Source organism: Alexandromys fortis, unplaced genomic scaffold (assembly GCF_014885135.2).
Source record: "Alexandromys fortis isolate MF-2015 unplaced genomic scaffold, M_Fortis_MF-2015_v1.1 scaffold_28, whole genome shotgun sequence".
Taxonomy (NCBI): Eukaryota; Metazoa; Chordata; class Mammalia; order Rodentia; family Cricetidae; genus Alexandromys; species Alexandromys fortis.
In genome coordinates this window covers 468652-489622 of record NW_026067901.1, presented here as the reverse complement: position 1 = coordinate 489622, position 20971 = coordinate 468652, and the positions used below count along the sequence as shown (strand labels likewise).

General features: G+C 49.9%; 1 protein-coding gene across 1 annotated transcript in view; it reads right to left on the bottom strand.

Moving 5' to 3' along the window:
* Vdr (vitamin D receptor) overlaps nucleotides 1-20971 on the bottom strand; it is a 52675-nt gene that overhangs the window by 19742 nt on the left and 11962 nt on the right. The window contains 3 exon segments of the mRNA XM_050130905.1: nucleotides 2181-2311; nucleotides 9458-9700; nucleotides 12113-12188. Of these exon segments, the coding sequence (XP_049986862.1) occupies nucleotides 2181-2311; nucleotides 9458-9675 (349 nt within the window). The 5' untranslated portion in view covers nucleotides 9676-9700; nucleotides 12113-12188.

Genomic DNA, 20971 nt, shown 5'->3' with positions numbered 1-20971 from the left:
ACACATTTACTGAGCGCCTTCTATGGCCCAGGTGCCGTGCAAACGTAAGGAAACTGGGGAGGAAAGATTTATCACTATGGAAACATTGAAGTTATCACACGGGGTGGTTCTGTGCAGGACAGATGTAGCGCAATGTAAGAACTCAACTCCATAGTCAAGACCTTGGAGCAGAGCGTTGAGGACAGCCTGGGCTTGCAAAGCAAGACCCTACATCAAAAACAAGAATAAGAAACAAACTTCAAATATGAACCACCCAGGACTTGAGGACAGAGGAAAGGACTCTTTAGAGGGACAAAGCTCTCATCAGTCTATTTATTCCTTCGGGCTCCAGGCAGAGTGTGGGGATGGAATAAGCGCCGACTCACTGAGAGTACCTATGGGGTTTCCCTCTATGGAGCCCGTAGGCCAGACCTAGGGCAGAATAGATGCAGATAGTATGCTAAGTCAGAGGCATAACAGGTTCATTCTCTTTGACTTATTTTAGCTGCTAAAAAAAGTAATATTCACATGCTTAGGGGTTGTTGTGAGAATTTAGGAAGAAAACACGGATTCTCTGTGCAGAATTTGGCACCAGGAGGTTGTCAACAGACACTGGTTCCTGCCTTTGTCACCTTTCCATAAGCCTCCCCTCCCCGGCTTTCCTATGAAGGCCAGCTCCCTGCTCCGACTAGAAGGAAGACTGAGTAGTTCCTAGTCTCTTCCTAGTAGTCTGAAAATAGTGAGATACTTGATTGTCTCTGAGAGGTGAGGCGAGGCCACTGGGGACAAAAGCCACTGCAAGGGTCAGCTCTGGAGGGTTCTAAGGCAGGAACTTAAGCCTGGACGTGCAAAGCTCAGTGACCCAAGACAGGAATTGCATCTCTTGGGACCAAGTTTCCCTTCAGAGCAGTGAGAGGTGGTGGCTGCTCCCCCTTCCCATTTCTCAACTCTGCACAGTTTCCCGCTGGGAGAAGCAGGATGAGAGCAAGACAAGGCTTGTGAGACTCCACAGAGGACCAAGATGAAACCCAAAGCTGCTTTGGAGGAGACCAGCTCCTGGATGGATAGATATTGCACCATCGTGTGATATCATGTATGAGGGTGATCTTAATTCAACACCTCATTGAGGGCTGGTGCGCTCCGTGTGGGGCTCCTGTGGGTTCTAGAATGGGATCTGAGCTGAGTTGTAGCCCCAGATCACCAACCATCTTGCTTTTGGATTTCAACCCTGATGTTTTGTCCTTTCTGGGTCTGAGAGGGTCTCTAAGTGTAAGCAATTGTGTCTTATTGAATCCCAGCAATGGAACTCACAGCCGTTCTTGGATGGCAGAAACCTTAGGACCCTAAGGAACCTTAACAAAGAGGCATCCTGTTCCACAGAGGCAGGGCACTCCTGTGTACTCACAGAACAGGCCCCATTAAGAATGTCTGAGAACACCTCACCAGCCTTGGGCCTCCACTTCTCACTCTCCAGTACAAACACAGGAGGCGGGGTGGGGGCGGCGACTAGGTTGCACCACGGCATGCCCAGACCTGCACATTCCTGTGGTGTGAGCAGCAACCAAGTCTGGAAACTCCTTCCAGGGCTGCCCGTGTTGGCTGGGATCAGGATCGAGGAGCCTTGGTGAAGGCCCTAGAAGGAGGCCAAGGTGACTCTCTGACTCTGCTTTGACCACCAGTGCATTTTCTGTCCCTCATGAAAGACCCTTGCTTCCCAAGACCTCCTGTTCTAGGACTTGTGTCCATTCCTGATTTGTCTTCCTGGTTCCTCTCCTTTGCCCCCTTCCTCACATTCCCCATAGCCTAGGCTTCCCAGGGTGACTGCAAACCCTCAGTTTGGCAGGGCAAGGGCTCTGTTCTAGAGCCAGGGTTTGGGCTCTGGGTGTAAATGCCGTCGGTACTGTGCGAAGGGAGCGGGTTGGGGGGGGGGCTTCTGTGAGGACCCAGTGCCCACGCTCCAGCCTAGGAGGCCCAGATGAGCCCTTCCCAGCATCTGCTGAATTATATGGGTTCCTTCTTTAAGCACACCCCCTTGATATACTCCAAACTGTAGTCTCAATAGCTTTTCTTCACCCACACCCTCATCCCTGGTCCAGGATCCGGTAGAAGAAGACCTCGGTGGAGGAGCCTGCGTGACAGTGACCGCAGCCATTGTGTGACGGCAGCTTAGCCCTCACTCCCACCTGTCCCCGGTCACTCACATTCCTTCATCATGCCGATGTCCACACAGCGTTTGAGCCGGCAGGCCTGGCAGTGGCGGCGGTTGTCCCTGGTGATTCGGCAGTCTCCACTGAAGGGACAGGTGAACAGGGCCTTCCTCTTCATGCTCCGCCTGCCGAGAGAGCACAGCTCTGCACTGAGTCACTGGCCTGGCTCCTTCGCCCTGCCTGAGAACAGACTTCAGGGGCTGTCACTATGAAGACCTGGCCACAAGGCCCTCAGATGCCTGTTTTCTATTCCCTTGGGCTACTCTCAGTGACCCTGAGCCCTGCCCTGAGCTGGGTATACCAACCAAAGGCTCGCAGTTCACATTCATTGGAACATGGGGATTGGGACAATGACAATCTTCAGACAACCAGACCGACTTGGCCCAAGGATGGGGAAAAGACGCCAGAGTGAGACTCCGCAGCCACCACAAACAGTCACAGACTGTTGGGTCTACCTCACTTAATAGATGGGGTCACCGAGGTTAAGAACCGTTCGGTAAGAAACTGAGACTTCAGATCTGAGAGCCGTAGGGATCCTAGGCTCAGCTTCCAGCCCCTAGGACGGCTCTCAATCCTAGAACTCAAAAGTGTTCAATAAAGCTGAGCCCTCAACTAAATAGACCCGGACAGTTGGCCTTTGAGTTTGGCTCAGTACCAGGTGGGTCCAGGATGAAGGGCCATCTGTTGCCTCTGGACTTTGGCTCTGGTACCCTTCACTGATGACACCTCATACCCAAGGGGGCAACAACAGACCTAGGGCTGTAATGACAGTAGGCAGTGCCAGGCTGTTAGGGGCAGTGTGGCCCTAAGGTTAGGCCATCCTATCTGTCCTGTAAATCCTCAGGAAGAGACTGGGTGGTGGACCAATGTCCAGCTCTGTGGGGACAAAGAGCTTTCAACTTTTGCCTTTATACCTCTACTGCAGGGACAGTCTTTTCTTAGGGGACAGAAAATACAAAAGCAGTTTGGGAGCCGTCAGGGTTACCCAGGAATGATGAGATCATCATTGCCGCAGTGGTCTATTCTAGGCTGTGAGCCATGTGTCCCTCCTTTCTCCTTCCTCTCTTTCCTGTCATGGTTCTTGAGGCTTCACCTGTTACCACAAATGACCACGGCTCTCTAAACCTACTCGAAGACCGGATGTTTCTAATTCAGAGCAAATTCTCATTTCCTTTTTGTTCACAACTAGGCATTTTGTCTTAGGTCTTAGTGGGGACGCTTCCTTTTCCACCCACTGTCTTGTCTCGCTTAGGAATCCGTGCTGTGACTCCACCATCTGTACCTTGGGTACCCAAAAAGTTCATCAGAACAGGAAGTCACAGCGGCAGGAGCTGAAAGAACAGGTCACACCGCCTCGATCCCTGAGTGTTGACACAGTTTACAAAATGCAAGAAGTGGCCTATAAATGTGTAAGTCTTTTAAATTATAGTTATTATTTTAAAGTATGATACCCAGCTCTTCCCGAGTTTCTCTAAATACAGAACTGGGGGGAAAGGAATGGTGTCTGGGAAGACAAAATTTGGACTTTATGCTCTAGGAGCGGCAGAAAACTCACTAGCTGGTCACTGGCTGGCTCATTCTCAGAACCAGAACCGATGTGGAGCTGGATGTTTGCTGGACCACAGCCTGTGTTAGCTGGGGGGCCAATTTATTCTCTGTCCTGCTGCCTTCTAAGGGTACCTCCACATGTGACTGTCATCTAGCGTCTGCCAGCCCACCAGCCCTGGCCACGTGATTTGTCCTGAAGACCCACACCCTCCCCTGCCTTCCTCCCAAAACTTATTGCCTAGGCACTAGTTTGGTTTTGAGAAACAAGAGCCTTTCCGTTCCATGGGAGCCCAGTGTCTCTCTCTGCTGCTTCTGAGTCTGAACCCTGTCATTCTCGGCTGGCTGGCAATTATACCCTAGTTCAGGAAGGGGAACGGGGTGGTGCAACTCGGCTAAATAAAGAGGCAGTTTCTAGAAAGCCAGGGGTTATAGAGGACATTGAGCAGTTCTCATGCCAGAGACCAATTCATCAAAACATGGAAAAGACAAGGAGTTCACAAAAGTTTCAAGTGCCAGGGGCTAGGGCCTCAGGCTGGCACGTGGGTGGCTTCTGTCAGCAGCATGGTGTCAAATGCCTTCTGAGTTTCATCTGTGACCGAGTCTTAGAGAACTCAGTGCCTGCGCAGGACACAGGGGCTGCATGGAGTCCTAGACGGGGGAGATCCGTGGGAGATCTGTGGGAGATCTGTGGGAGACCCGTGTGAGATCAGGGACTCATTATCTAGGCCAATTGTTTTGATCACCCCAGAGTATGGTGTGTGTGTGTGTGTGTGTGTGTGTGTGTGTGTGAGAGAGAGAGAGAGAGAGAGAGAGAGAGAGAGAGAGAGAGAGAGAGAGAGAGAGAGAGATTGCATTGTGTGCCTTAAATATAGACCAGCTCTCCTTATCAAATAGAGCCCAGTAAACTGGAGCAAAGGTGGCATGTCAATGTCACTGACATGGACGTTCTCAGAACTCTGAGGAAGGTTAACAATGGTCAAGACTGCAGTGCTGCTTTCTGGAGGACATGGACCCTTAAATGCCTGCACTATGCATCTATCCTGTGGGTAGGTCGGGAGTGTGAAAACCAAGCCTGACGTCCATGACAGAGGGTAGGTTCATATGTCAGGACTGCCACACGATCTATGACCCGGAAAGTCAGGGGGCAGTCAGAAAGGGAATGGGCTCTTACAGATAAAGATACAGAATCACCATGGTAGTGTCATCCATTCACATGTGCACTCATGTGCATGCACATACACCAACACGTGAACACACACATATGGACACAGACTTTCATACACGTACACAGAAGAGAGAAGAAGAGCTAGTACGTGCAGTAGGATCAAAACCCAGTACCATTGTTCTTGAGTTCTCAGTAGTCCTCATTGTCCGCAGAACACCATTTCTTAAAGACATACAAACCGCGACCAAAAGGAAATGGAAGCATCTTTTTATATCTTTGCAGCTGTCTTTCTTGAAGTCCTACTGCCCTTCCCTTCCATGTTCTGGCCTCTCTAGCACATGACTCTTGGGCCATCTATCAACAACCACACTGATGTTCTTCCTTCCACACCCTATGGCATGGGTAGGGACAGCTGCCCTGGACGAAGCTTTCTTCAGCAGCACTATCGAGTAAGCCATCTCCTTGTGTCCATAGAAGACCCACGAGTTCTTTCCACTCATATTTTCTATTCTTTGGCTTCCTTTAAGTACGTGGTGTTTGGATCAGCTGGACGTTTCCCCATTTCTCTGCTTCCTTCACAGCGAATTCTTAGAAGAACTATAAACGTCAGACGAGCTAACTTCCTGAAAGCAGAATGTTTCTCTTGTTCCTGGACTCTCACTAGCCTGCTTTTCACCCCTGTACGCTGGAAGACCCATAATTAACAAGGCCACTGAGGACCTTGGGGCTAGCAAGTGAAAACACAGTTCTCCATGTTGTTTTTTTCTGTCTTGGAACTGACAGCACTTGGCTTTACAGTGTTTATTTGATTACAGAATCAGGGTTCAATCTAGGGCCTCAGACAAGGCATGCAAGCACTCTACCACTGAGCTCCACCCTCCAGTCCACAAGGCTTTAGTTAACAGGTATTAATATGGTAGGAGGAGGCAAAAAAGAGATAAACAATGAACTGTTTCTCAATCTAGTTTCCAGAACCTCTGTTAGATTTCCTTGTCAACCTTGATCTCTTCATCAGTGGGCCCCTGGGTCATTCTTCTCTGTCTTTACACCTTTCTTTTTAGATCAGACCTTAGACAGAGCCATTCATGATAAAAAAAAAATCCATCCACATCCATCTATATGTCATCCACGTTACGTATGTCCTATAAAGTATCTATATGTTTTCTCCTTCTGGCCCTTCTTACTAGGGCTCTGCTTGTTGATACATAGGCAAGTGGATTTGGACATTCACAAACTTAGCTTTGCGGGTCTTTAATCTACACCGTATATCATCTTTGGTGTTCATGTGCTTCAGAAGGGCAGGAAGCACATAGAACATGGGACAGACTACAGGAGGACCTGGCCAGCACTGGACTCTAACTCCTGACTCCAGAGCAACTAACCCATTTCAAACATCAAAATCACCCTTGGACTTGAGTCTTGGCCCCCCTGGGCTCCTCAAAACTACTATCTCCTCAGTTAGAAACCAAACCACTAGTGGCTGAAGAGGACAACCAGTTCCTTGGCTTAGGGGGCATCCTGTGAGCCAAGACCAGGGCAAAGGTCTTCCCTGTAACTGCCATGATGGGGCAGGGGAAGCTTCTGAAGAGCTGCAACTTGGTCACATCATCTCTGTAGACCCAGTGAGACAGTGTCTGAGGAGGGGACAGTACTAGTCGCTGCTTAGCGTGTAAACAGATGTGTGACTATGGGCTGCTCAAGCAGCCTCTGAACTGGATTGTACTGGAAAAATTTCAAAGGAAATTTAGGTGAGTCAAAGAAAGCAAAGAAGGTGGCGGGAGACCAAGGAGAGGAGAAAGGCTGTAGATGCATACGATTCTTGTTACTGCAGGACACGTGATTTATCTCTGATGTCACCGTGAACACTGGAGTCCTGAATGCTATACTGTCTTCTGGGGGAATTCCAGGGTCAGGTTCCTGTGAACCTTGAATTGCAGTATTTTTCATCACTCTGACTCATGTATGCTTGTTCTTTAAAGTCTTCTTGTTTAAAATATAGTGTTGGTGCATTAGCATTGAGCCACCAACAACCGGCATTGAGCCACCAACAACCGGCATTGAGCCACCAACAACCGGCATTGAGCCACCAACAACCGGCATTAAGCCACCAACAACCGGCATTAAGCCACCAACAACCTGCATTGCTCATAGAGGGAACCGCGCTATCGCACACCTTTAGTCTCTCCAGAAGGCACACCATAGCTTCTTGAATTTAACAGCACACAACACTTCAGTACTAAACTTAAGAACCATTTTAAGTAACAAAACCACCTATAACTATAACCCCCCAAACCCCTCAACAATAACAACAACAGACAACCTAGAAGAAAGTCAGCAGATTGCTAATGGAACACTGCCCACCACGGCTGGAGGTGCAGCTTAGCGGTAGAGCGCTTGCCTAGCATGCCCTCCAAGTGGAAGGTTCAGCACCACAGAGGGGCAGCAAAGATACAAAGACATTGTTGAGAGTGACAGCTGGAAGCAGAGGCAGCATGGGGTCCTTGCTCAGCCTTTTCTCAGTGTGTGCATCAGGATGACTCGGCTTAGCACAGCTCCGCATCATCCACAGAGGACAACCAAGGTAAACTTTAGCAGCTGGGGACAACTTCAAATACGGGACTCACACACAATGCGTTTCAACTGTATGGATATGAATTCATTTACAGATCAAGCATAAGCCAAGGACAACCACAGTTGGTGTCTCTGGGAGCATCGACCACAAACACATCAGATTCGGGTTCCGCGAGTGAGAAACCGATCTTCACTATCTCATGATCAATCAAGCAGCCATCTAAGGGCCCATTTTGCACAGCTGGGTCCCAGGGGGAAAGACAGATAGGGAGAGCAGGGTGATTTGCTGTATGGGCTCCATCACTGAATGAAACAGTTTCAAGAGCTGATGGAACATTGTGGTTACAGATGACCTTTAGTGAGAATACCAACTTTAGCATCTCCTGGCTTTACATTCATTCAAATTTGGTGAGTGGGTGAGCAAAAGAAAACGCACCAGGAGGGGTATTGGGAGATGGCTACGGAAACTTCTACTAGGGCCGAATTCCACCAAGGGCATCAGCATTGGCCTGTGTGACCAGAAAGTAATATGTCACACTGTACTCCATGCCTTCCAAATCTCTCTTTTGATACATTGTCTCGTTAAATCTCAGATTAACACTACATAGCATTGGGGTGAGATCTAGCTGACACTCAGGGATGCTCAGGATGAAGTGAGGCTGCAGAGTAAATTGAGGCCATGGACAACACTTCAGACCACGGACTTCTGAGCAGTTTTATGACAGGGTTGGGTCCCTTGTGCACCAAGACTCTCTTTATCTCCCTGAAGATGGCAGCCCCACCTGCCCTGGCAGAAGAGTCCAGGTAGCACTTGGCACAAAGGATTTGAGATCTGGAAGGCCCATTCTCCCGCAGTATAGACCTCATGTAGCCATGGGTACTGATCGATGGGACTACAAGACTATAGCCAGGGACATTGTTGGTCTTGTTCATTAGGGAGCAGTTTGGTAATACACCAAGAGGGCAGCCTGTGCCAGGCCAAATAGGCAATTAGCACCAACAGAAACCCTAACGTCCAGAGATCAAAATTGCTCCAGACCATGACAGTGGCCTGTGGCTCCTGAGTAAAGGGTCAGTGAGCCAAAAGTCTCTGAGATTGAGAAGTGTCCCACACCAGGGACCTGCCTACAGGTTCACTTATTCCCTAGGCCAGGTGAGCTTGCCACTTCCCACCACTTCCGACTGCCAAGCTGACCATATCGCCTGGTTCTGAACTCGATTTGCGGTTGTATTTCTGTTCTTCCGTCTACCACCTGCAGCCACTAGTTACCTCCAGGCTACTCTCTTTCCAATATATGTCAAATGCTTATTTTTCAAACTTCCTGCTTCCCAGATCCTCTCTTCTCATCTACCCCTTTCTAATCCTCCATCTCTGATTTGGATACGATCATCCTTGGACCCTCTCAGTGGTTCCCCTGCTGTCTGTGCCTGCAATCTTAGCCTCACTGAAGAGAACTGGAGGAGACACTGGCCCTGAGTGACCTAACAGGATTGGTGCAACCCCCTGACAATGACTGGCAAGCTCCTGCTGATTCACCCGGGGAAAGCAGGCTATGGGTGAAGAACCAAGCACAGGATCAGGTTTGGTAACCCATTGAGGTGTCCTATCTCTTTTGTTCCATGTAAGCTTTTAGATCGGATGAAGAGGCAAGCAGAAAGACATGCTTCCCCAAAGATATGCCTAACTTTTAAATGAGGAAGCTGCAATCCCTAGTGAGGAGGAGGTTCCCGCTCAAGGGCAGACATGACACTCAGTTCAGCAGGTCAAGAGCTAATGAAAAGAAAAATCCACCTCAGGAAAGCAGTTTCTGAGGGTCAGAGGTTACAGTTGGAGTTGAGAGGGTGCAGGGAGGAAAAGAAAAACCTCACCAAGCCCCTATTGCTTGCAGGAGTTGGGAGAGCTGCAACGTTCCCCAGAAAGCATAGGGGTCTTCTTGAGGGAAAGGCTTGTTACTCTCTTTCCTGTCCTTCTGGAGAGGAGACTCACCTGAAGAAGCCTTTGCAGCCTTCACAGGTCATGGCATTGAAGTGGAAGCCTGTGGCTCGGTCTCCGCACACTCCACAGATCCGAGGCACATTCCGGTCAAAGTCACCTGGGTCAGGCAGGGAGGTGCTGGCTGCCATCGCCTCCATCCCTGTAGGAACAGCAGGCAGGTCACAGCCAGGGTGAGAGTCAGTGCCAGATAGGGTTGGCACCTGTAGCATAGCCACCGGCCTAGGAGAGCCCTTCCTGGAGACAGAACATAGAGGAAATTCCTTAGAGCCCTTGCTACATGACTGTCTTCACCAAGACAACACGAACAAGGCTCAGGATCACACTACATTCAGATCCTACACCTTCCAGCTCTTTTGCAGGAGGTAGTGGGCCTCTCTGTACCCCACTTCCTCATCAGAAGAGATGGCCTACTTTTGGAGGTGATCTGAACAAATGTGTGCACACACCCCTGGCACAGGCTCCAGTCCAGCTGACTTAAACAGGTCAGTGCTACTGTCCAAGAAGAAAATGGGGGATACAATGGCATGTAAACCCATGCTCTTGCTACTCTAGAGGCTGGCCCTTGCAGCCATGTCTTCAGCCGTACCATTTCTATTTCTGTCCCTGACGCACTTTGTGTGATTTTGGATGTCCTTCTGAGTAAAGTGAGTCATAGGCAATCAGCTGATTTTGTTTTTGGAGATAGTTTTCATAAGTAGGCATTGTCATATGGCCATGGACTTCACACCTGAGGAAAAGGGAGAGACAGGGAACAAAGTGTGGTGGTACTGGTACGCCCTTCTCCAGAAATGGCTGGCCTTTCTCTTCCATGAGATAAATTCGGCCATGGGCTTTGCTTGCTGCCTCTAACTGTTGTCAGGCCCAGAGTTTACTCCGGGACACCTCAGGTCTCCCTAAATTGTTCTTGGACTCAATATCCTCATTCTTGTGTACCCTGCCAAAGCCTTTGCATGTCTGAGTGGCCTCTTTGACCCAAGACAAGTGGGTTGCCGGGGTCAGGAGGAAAACAGCAGAGAGACAGAGATGAGGGGTGTGCACCTGCTTCTGCCTCAGACTCAGGTACAGTGGGTGAGAGAGCTAGGTTTGGGCACACGGAACCTCAAAGCCCATTAATCAATTTTGGGGTGTGGGTTTCCAGACGGTTTCTCTGAGTAGCCTTGTCTACCCTGGAACTTGGTCCAGGCTGGCCTCGAACTCAGATTCATCTGCCTCTGCCTCTGCCTCTGGCTCTCAAGGACTGGGGTTAAAGGTGTGCACCACCACCACCCGGAGCTTTAGTTGGATTTTACTGTATCCCCACACCAGCCCCTCCAGTGTGGATGTGACACTGCTCACAAGGGAAGCCTAGGGAAGCCCCAGCCTTGAGGAACTCTCACAGCCACTACTGGCAAATGGATGGCACAAATACTTTTTCTTAAATATCTTATAAAGAGCTCCACGGCAAAGAAAGAATGGGGAGCAGGTAAGCAAGGGCATGTCATTGTCAGCCCCCAAAGACAAGGAGCCCATGTCTGGCAACACTATCTCTACACAGATGGGTCCAACCTCTTGCCCACGCACCACATGTGGCCAAAGATAGTTATAAATGTAGCTTAACACAAAAGTGTAAACTTACTTAAAATACAAAGTGTGAGTGTAGATGTCTAATTTTTTTATTTTTGATTTTTTTTGGTTTGTTTCCTAATTGTGTGGCTCTCAATCATGAACTTGGCAGCTGGTAATGTCATGTTGCAATGTCAAAAGGCTGAACACGCCTGTGGGATGGATCCCAAGTCCAAGGTGACTCCTATGAGTTTCTAGAACATATCCCGCATCCAAGATGTGGGCATGGATCCCAGGGCCCAGTATCATGACAGGGTATTAGGAGAAGCTGTTTAGGATTCATCTGGCTTCACCCCAGGTCCTCAGAGCCGCTGCTGCTCTGAGTCATCAGGTTGCTACAGAGCTGGGGTCAGTCAGGCTCCTAGCATCTTGTGGGTCTGCTGAACAAAGAAAATTCTACTGAGAGATGGGGAAGAATACTAGTCAGTTCAGTCCAGCAAGATGAGCCCCGCATCACATGACCTCACTGAAGAGGCTGTGATGCAGGTCAGTTTGAGCTGTGGAGCAACAGCACGAAATAGTGCAGGTGAGACACTGCCTTCATGTCAGGGGTCTCCTGGCTTGGGGCTGGGGGCCATTGCACCAGGCTGGACAGGAAGGCTAGATCTGGCTGCAAGAGACGCAGAGCGAATAGGATCCTCGCAGGAGAGCAGAGAGCACGCCCAGCTCCACTTGGGGTTTTTAGGTGCCACTAAAAAGCCAGCCCTTCAGCAGGATCCAGATGGAGAGAGGAGGCTCAGGACTCAAGGGCCTGGAAACAAAAAGTTCCAGGAGGCACTGACAGAGAACAAGGTGGGCAGAAGGAAGAAAGAGAAGGCAGGACACACGTCTGGGGAAGAGCAAGCTCGCTGGAGTACCCCACTGACCAGCACTAACTCCCACCCTACCCCACGCAGCAGAGTCTCAGTCACAGATTTTGTAGTTGTGAGCCTCACCTGTGCAAAGGCAGGGCAGCATTTGGGCCCTTCCTCGGCTGTTTTGCAATTGCCCCTGCTTGCCCCTCAAACCCAGAGAGCAGTTTGTGGCATCTGAGGACACACCCACCTGAAGGAGCAGGGGTGAACAGGGTCCAAGAATGCTCTCCTGGGAAGTCTTGCAGGTATGTCCGACCAGCAGAACTCTGAAGTGAGCAAGGAGAGACATTTTATCTAGAGAGTCTTCGATCTCCTAGCCAATCCTTTAGGGAGCCCAATATGTCATATAAGACTTGCCAGGGGAATTAGGTCCTGAGACAAAACCAGGAAAGAAGTGTCTGTGGGGGCATGAGGGTTGTTGCTGGCGTGGAGGAGGAGGGAACTGGGCAGCAGTCAGAATGGCTGTCTCTCAAGGCAGAGGGCCAGCATCCTCAACAGTGAGAAGTGAAGGTCACAGCTAGAACAGGGTAGGCGCAAACAGCTTCCTTCTGTAAGGCCCCTCTTTCTTGTGTCCCTTTGTCTGAGGGAGCCCTGGTTCTCTGCTGACCTCCCTCCAGATTTGGGGCATACTCTGGGAAGTGGAACACAAGGCAGCAAAAAATGTGGCTCAGAGCTGTAGGGGACCGCAGCCTGGGGCCCTGGCCTCTCAGGTGCCATCATGGGCAGGCGTCTGTGATCTGTCTATGGAGAGTGAGAGTAGTTATAAGGTGCTGAGGGGGTTAAATACAGCAGCACACAGCTCTCAAACCGGATGTTTCCTGCCATGTTTAGCTCTTTTCCAGACATGCAAAACCTGAGTAGGTCCGACCCAGGGGCTAGACTCTGGGTCTTAGTGGTATGACTGGTTACCAAGGTGGGGCTGGCAAAATTTCACTCTTCCTACATCTGTCCACATGACAGATAGGCAGATAGACAGACAGACAGACACACATACACATGCATGTGTCCTCCCTGATACCAATTGGAGGTAAATGTGGACATACATAGATGTGAGAGTATGGGAACCTGACAAAAGCCAATAAGGCAAACCCCAAGGGGAGAGTGTCCCCCCCCCCATTATTGATGCTCTCCAGAGAGCTCTGTTCCATTGTGGCCTGACTAGGTGGGAAAGGGAACCGCTAAGGAGCCTCTAAGACCTGAGCCCGACACTAGAGTTGCCAACCCCCGAGCCCTTTGCCACCCTTGGGTACCACCAGGTCCTAGGAATAACAGAGGAAAGGCGGTGAGTGTGGAGCTAGGCTCGCCCACCGCAGGCTGTGAGTGGCGGGAGCCAGGCCGCTTGCCTCCAGGCAGGCGCTCCCTCTGTTCCCACCGGCTCATGGCCTGCTGACCACACTGCCCAGCAATATATGGATTTCCTAGGCTTCCTCCCTGCTTCTTAGGAAGGCTGGGATGAGAACGCGGGTAAGAAGAGGCCATTGCTTTCTTGTCTTCAACTCAGGGGTCATCCAGGTAGCCCATCACCCTTGAAAAGTCTGGAGACTATCTAACATTTCCTAGGCCTGCTAAGTGATACACAATTTAATTTAATCCTCACAGTTGTCTGCGAGGCAGGGAGCACCCCCAATTTACAGACACCAAAACCAAAGTTCGGAGCTTCCTGAGTGACTTGCCAGGCGGTGGGTGGTACCCAAGCGAGGGCAAATGAGGGCAAGCTGCTTCCGGTGCCCAGGTTGCCTTCTGCAGACTCCGCCCATCCCCAGTGACGTCATCAGAGCAGACACCTATCGCTCTGTACTGGGCTGCGCTCCAGGACCCTCATAGTGCTCACTCATTTAAGTCTCGCCACACCCTCATTAGTCAGGCATTGTCGTTATTCCCGCTTAGGGATGGGAAAACCGAGGGACGCTGATTGTGTTTGGAGCTTAAGCGGAGTCTCCATTCAGCTTGCCACACTCCCTGTGGGAAATCTCTCCATCATTTCCCCAACCATAACCGTGTCTACTAAGCCAGAAGGTGATGCAGAAAACAACAACAAACAAACAAACTAACTAACTAAAAAAACAAAACCCAGGGTCATAAAGAGATGATGCTGATGCCAAAGCCCTCATCCGGGCAACTCTGTCCAGCACGCAGACCTTTGCCACCCGTTCAACCACAGGGTGGTCCTTTCCGGAGAAATTAGGCTCGAGTCAGCCACCATGTCCAAGTGCAAGTTGGTAGGAAACTGGGCCAAAGACATGGGCTTAAAATGGGGAGCAGTGGAAAAACTGCTTCATGTCTCCACACACCCACCAGCAATTGTGTTCTGAGCACAGAGAATGTCCTACCGCTTCTGCTGGGGCTGTCCCCAGAGCAACCTACTCCTGACCCTGACCTAGCCCTGACCTTGTCTTAGCAAGAAATGAGATCACGCAGTTCCTGCCCGACACCAGTGTCACAATCATTGCTCCCCTCCACCCCCACTTGCCCAGTTCCCATATTCCAGCAGCAAATACCCTGAGCTCAGACTAAGTCCAAGACACAGCACACACCCCTAGGTTCAATCGGTGTCTGCTCTGATGACTTCACTGGGGATAGGAGGAGTCTCGGAACCCCTAGATCCTCCTAGGGTTCTGAGAGCGACTGAGCTGAGAGGGTGCAGATGGACGGCCTGGAACGGGGAAGAGACTGGCCATGGCTGTCTTCTCCAGTTCTGAGAAAGTCTCATCCTCATGAGGATGTCACTGAAATTGACCCCTGACCTCATAGATAAGCCCCGACATACGTGCGTTAGATGACACACAGGAAGAACATAATGCCCTGTGAACTAGGACCCCCAAACACCCCCAAATGTTGGATGAGTACTCAGGAGAGGTGCCTTCAGCCAGTGTGGGAACCACCGTGATTAAACTTGGCTTTTTAGTGATTGACACTGGCTGAGAACCCCTGCTCTTTTCTAGAAGAAAATGGGAAACCAAGGCATTCCCCATGGGGGAGAGAGAGAATTCTTCCTAACACACACCCACATAGAACCTCACATCGGGCTCTTCTGGGGTGAGTAGGCCTATGTGACTGCCAAAGCTCTGCATGCCGACTTGTGTGTACATGCCCACTTCTTGCTGTTTCTTTTATGTTTACCATCTTCCCGTGCCCAGGATGAGCTCTGCATGACCCTTCTGACTTTTCCCTTGTCGTCTTGTGTCAGTTGGGCTGGCCACAGCGACACCCGTCCTTCCGTCAGCACCGTTCCGGTCTATACCCACTTTCTTAGTCCAGAGCAGCCTTGGTGGCGGCGTTATCTCCCAGAAGAAGCTGGGGCAGGAGGGGGCGGTGTGCAGAGTGAGCATGAGGGAGGGGACAAGGTGAGCTACATAACCAGATTGCATCTAAATTTCCCCTGGCCTCACTGTTCGCTGTGTGCAGCTCAGCATTGAAAGGTGACCTATCACGACCTGACCCAACCGCCTTCGTTCCTGTCTAGAATATTCTGATCAGTTTTCCTGATAGAGAGCCATTGCTCATGGCAATCCACTCTCTTTGGATGAATCCCTGCTTGGAAAGTTCTTTATGCAAAGAAGCCATGTAGCTTCCGATTGCCCTGCTGGGCCAGATCCTTTCAGAAGAGCCCAGTAAGCCAGTCCCTCCGGGTCTTTTTTAGGGGAGGGTTTGGAGAGGTTGCTACATGGGATCATTGTGCAATTTAAAGAGATTTTTTTCTGCCACCAGTCAGCAAATTGTCATAAAATACCCAAGAGATGCCCTATCATACAACAAAAGTATATGCTCAACTATGTTTATAGCAGCATTGTTTGTAATAGCCAGAACCTGGAAACAACCTAGATGCCCTTCAATGGAGAATGGATGAAGAAAGTATGGAATATATACATATTAGAGTACTACTCAGCAGTAAAAAACAATGACTTTTTGAATTTTGCATGCAAATGGACGGAAATAGAAAACACTATCCTGAGTGAGGTAAGCCAGACCCAAAAAGAGGAGCATGGGATGTACTCACTCATATTTGGTTTCTAGCCTTTGACATTGAGCCTATAATTCATGATCCTAGAGAAGCTAAATAAGAAGGTGAACCCAAAGAAAGACATATAGTCATCCTCCTGGATATTAACCTTCATCAGGCGATGATAGGAGACAGAGACAGAGTCCCACATTGGAGCACCGGACTGAAATCCCAAGGTCCAAATCAGGAGCAGAAGGAGAGAGAGCACAAGCAAGGAACTCAGGACCGCGAGGGGTGCACCCACACACTGAGACATTAAGAATGATCTATCGGGAACTCAACAAGGCCAGCTGGACTGGGTCTGAAAAAGCATGGGATAAAACCGAACTCGCTGAACATAGCGGACAATGAGGACTGCTGAGAACTCAAGAACAATGACACTGGGTTTTGATCCTACTGCACGTACTGGCTTTGTAGGAGCCTAGGCAGTTTGGATGCTCACCTTACTAGACCTGGAAGGAGGTGGGAGGTCCTTGGACTTCCCACAAGGCAGGGAACTCGGACTGCTCTTCCGGGCTGATGAGGGAGGGGGACTTGACGGGGGGGGGAGGGAAATGGGAGGTGGTGGAGGGGAGGAGGCAGAAATCTGAAAGAAAGAAAGAGAGAGAGAGTGAAAGAGAGAAAGAAAGAATGAAAAAATAAAAAGACCTACAATATTATGGTGTGAATGGGGCAGGAGGGGTGGAGAAAGGAAACTCGAGGTGCATTTAATTTCTGATTGATCCCAGGTATGCTCCTGATTTATACAAGGGCCTTCCCAAGGGAGGAAAGGACTGGTGGAACCCTGATGTGCTCCAGCCAGGACTATCTGCTGTCCCCGTGCCTGGCACTACAGCTCTGTGCCCAGTCATTATGCTTACCAAACATATTTAGCCACTCGCTGAATAATAATAAATTCTGTGACTGATGGGCCTGGCAGTTGACAGGAAGGGGTTTACGCTTTGGGGTGGTTCTTAATCAGCCATTTGGGAAATACACATCTCTGAGAACCTGTAAAAGTCATAGACTGGTACCCCATAGCATCAGGGGTTGAGAGTCATGCCATAAAAACTGGGCTACAAATTCCCATTTTTTTTTTTCAAGAATCTCTTGGCTGACGGTCCTATCATCTTTGGGTGTCTTAATGCTGGGAAAAATTCAGAGTTAGGAGCCTCAGGCAATGGGAAGGACACGTGGCTGGCTCAGATGGATCCCCACTTCTTATCAGCAACAATAATTCCTGCAAGCTGCTTTTTTTCCAGTGGAAACGCTGGCCTCAGCTTTGTCAACAAGATTTCTGGGCTGATTACTGCTCTCCAGGTAACAGGCAGGAGGCCCCATCATTGCTGGAAAGCGTGGGCTGCCATGGTGGCTGGCATAGCACACAGGGAACCAGCCCTGTCATAAGACACAAAGCCAGTCTCTCAGGTTCAACAGCCGAGGAAACCGAGACCCTCAGGAAAGTCACTTATCTGAGGCTACCTAGCAAGAAAGTGTGTTTCCTCTCCACCACCCTTGCCAAGTCCTCAGAAATCTAACTGCCAGCCTGAGCATCCAGAGGAGACTGTGCAGTATTGAGAAATGAGCCCTAAGATGGGTTCAGCTTTGAAGGCGGTTGTGGGGTGGCTACTGTAAAAGCCCTGATGGGATGCAGTGATCAATGAAAGTCAATCCCTCTTCTACAGCAAATACAGAGAAACAGAAGGGTGGGTGATGTCTACTCTTTTGCTACATGTCCACTTCTTGGATTTAGCCTTCATAGCCAACAAGCAAGGAGTCGATGCGACTAGAAGGCATTTAGATGGATGTCAGGTTCATCTGGCCTGATCTTTTGATACTCTAGCTGGGCTTTCCTAGGATATTAAGATGGGACATTGCTTAGGGGTGTCAGGTATATATAAAAGTTGGTAGGACAAGGATTATTTGCCCAGTGACTTAGAGACCAAGAAATAAAAATTGGGGTAAACCCAAAAATATAGGGAAATTGAGACTTCTGTGAGGATCCAACCCCAATATTGCTGATAGCTAAATGGAGCTTTGTTTTTTGAAAAGTCCCAGTAGACACAATGTGCTTCTTCTTGTAATATACCCCCAAGTGCAGCTTTGGGTGCCCTCCACACCTCTCTCTGGGTAGAATCATCTGGTGCTGGTACACTTGCAGGAGTTCTGGAGGCTGGTTCACTGGAGCTCAGAGAATGCTCGGAGGCCCACCTCTCCCTGCCCTAGCTGACCCTGGTTAGGTTTCTTTCCCTTCTTTTCCTCCTGAGACTGATGGTCATCTCAGTCACTCAGATCCTACCTGCATCAGGGGACAGGTCAACACTCCATATCCTGTGATCTCTAAGACATTGGTGGTCGTGGTGGTCCTTGGCATAAGATCTCTTGTTTGCATCCGGCCTCTAAAGCCAGCTGGATGGCTACCCAATCACTGTCCCTGGTTCTGCATCCACAAATAGTGACATGGATTGAACGTTGGGGCTGCTGTGATGACAAAAGAGACCCCTAAGAAGCGATCATCACAGAACTGTGTGTGTTAGATCAGCCAGAAGAGTGAGAAGAGCTGCAGGTTCTAGGCTGGGGAGGGCAGGAAGTCTGTGTTCCATCTTAAACTCTCCGTGCCATATATCGTTCAGGGTGTCATGCATCTGCAGGGCTGAGAAAATAACTAGCTAGTCTATCCATTCACACAGCTTGCAAAACACTGGCTGCTCTGAGTGGAAGAAAATGAATCATCCTACTCTCTCCATGTAAGCAGAGAAATTGGCCTACACATCTAGACTCCCTCCATAAGGAAGATAAAGCCTGTGGCTTCCCAGTTTTCACTACTTACTGCCCCTTGATCTATCATCTAACATGTGTCCCTTTTTGTGCCTTTGCCCTAACTATAGAGGGACTGAAATCACTGCAATCTCCCCATTGCCCCCTCTCTATTATCAGGACACAGACAGCCCACTACCATGTATAGGAGCACAGGAGAAGGCAGGTGTCGGAGGTTGGAGCTGGGAGGTGGCAGTGAGAGGCACCCTGAGACCCTGGCTACCTCTGCTCCTGGGACATCCTGTAAGAGGACTTGATCCAGGCTGTGGTGGAACCTTCACTGGCTTTTCCATTCATTCTGGGGATCAGTGAAGGGCTCTGGCTTCTCTGAGATAAGCAGGTTTGGCAAGGTCCAGTTCTATGAGTAACCAATTTACCGTACGGTGTCCTCTGTATCTCCTGGGTCCTTAGTGAGGTGAGATGGCCCCGTGTGTTCATGGTGCTCCTAAAGGCTTAGGCCTTTAGGAATCTCAGTTTAGAGGGTACCAACAGTTACCCCAGTGGGAGTCTCAGTCTTAGAGGGTACCAACCAACAGTTACCCCAGTAGGAGAGTCTCAGTCTTAGAGGGTACCAAGAGTTATGCCAGTGGGAGAGTCTTTGTCTTAGAGGGTACCAAGAGTTAGGCCAATGGGAGAGCCTCAGTCTTAGAGGGTACCAACAATCACCCCAAATGGGAGAATCTCAGTCTTAGAGGGTACCACAGTCATCCCAAGCGAGACTGGCTGCTCCCCAGCTTTTGATTAGCGTGATCTCTCTCTAGAGGTCTTCCCCATACCTTTGATTTGCTCAGGCGTTTGTCATCCCTCTGTGCAGATCTGTGCAGATCCCTCTGGGGGATCCATCAGAGGGCAAGCAGGCAATAGCATTTTCTCTCGGTCTCACAGTGGTGGGCATTGGTGTTGGTTTCTGCTACCTAATGTTTGTACCGAGGACTGAATCTCGATCCTTGAGCATGCGAGGCAAGCACTCTACCACTGAGCCATCTCCCCAGCTGCTACCTGAGCTTCGGTGGTGACCTCTGCCTTGCCCTAAGCACCGACTCCAAGGCGAAGCTGGAACTAGAAGCTGGAGGCATATGGTGAGAGAGATGTAGCTCTGGCCTTCTTGAAGCTTACAGTACACAGGAGATGACAAACAGGACCCCTTGATTCTGCGTGACACGTGTTAGGATGCAGGCAAGCACAAGAAAGGACAAAAACATGTAGGGGAGCTCCTGTTTGCATCCCCATGGGATGTGGTGTAGACCCTGAGTCATAGGGGAATTCTCATAGAGCTGTTAGTCACTGGGCTACAAGAGTGAGGCAGAGGAGAGAGGGTTCTAGAACACTTCAGCCCAGTTTAAGTGACCAACACACACACACACACACACACACACACACACACACACACACCCCAAAGCTTTCACTGGAGAAGATGGATGAACAAATGATTTAACCAGGGCGGAAGGAAGCTGATGAACAAGGCAGCTCTCACGTCACCGGTCAGTCCTCCTCCTATTCATCAAGTTTCCTAGGGCGGTGAGATATGGTTGCTGGGCACAGGAAGAGCAGATACCACCCAGTTTCCAGATCTCCAAATCTTCCTTTGCCAGGCCATTCAGTCTACCCTGGCCCTCCTGGGAACAAGTCACTTCCTGGTTGCCAGGAGTCACTTTAAGGAAGGAGACTGGGTGCAAAAATACGGGCCTCACAAACAGCTTACATCGTGGATGGAGTGGTGAGCACTGTCTTTGAAGAGGCATATGCCAAAAACACATCGAGGCCAGATGTCCACATTCACTAGTGCCCATACGTGAGCCTCACCTAACCCGAAATCTCTAATGGACAGTAATGCTTGAATTCAATGTATCAGGCCAACACTGTTGGAGGGTTCTTCCCCAGGACCACAGAGGCGTAGGGAAGGTCGGCCTATCCAAGCCATTGCCCACATTGCCCAGCTCGTGCCCACTGGTGATCATTCTCCTTTGTTTTCTTTAGGTACCCCGGGCAGAGGGAAATGGAGCAGATTTAAATCCTAGCACAGCTTTTGATAAAGGCCACCTCAGGTCAAAGGAGTTAATCTGTAGGTCTCTAGAGGGATGGATTCTCTCTCCTGGTAGACAGCAACTGTGGCCCACAAGCAGGGACCTAAACAGAAGGTGGCCCATGACCATCTTCCTCCCGGATTCCTAGACCCCCCTGTACTACACAGAACTCCTCTTTGTCTTCCAGCTTGCCAGCAAAGGCAGATATCCTGGCGAAGGGGTTGAAGAG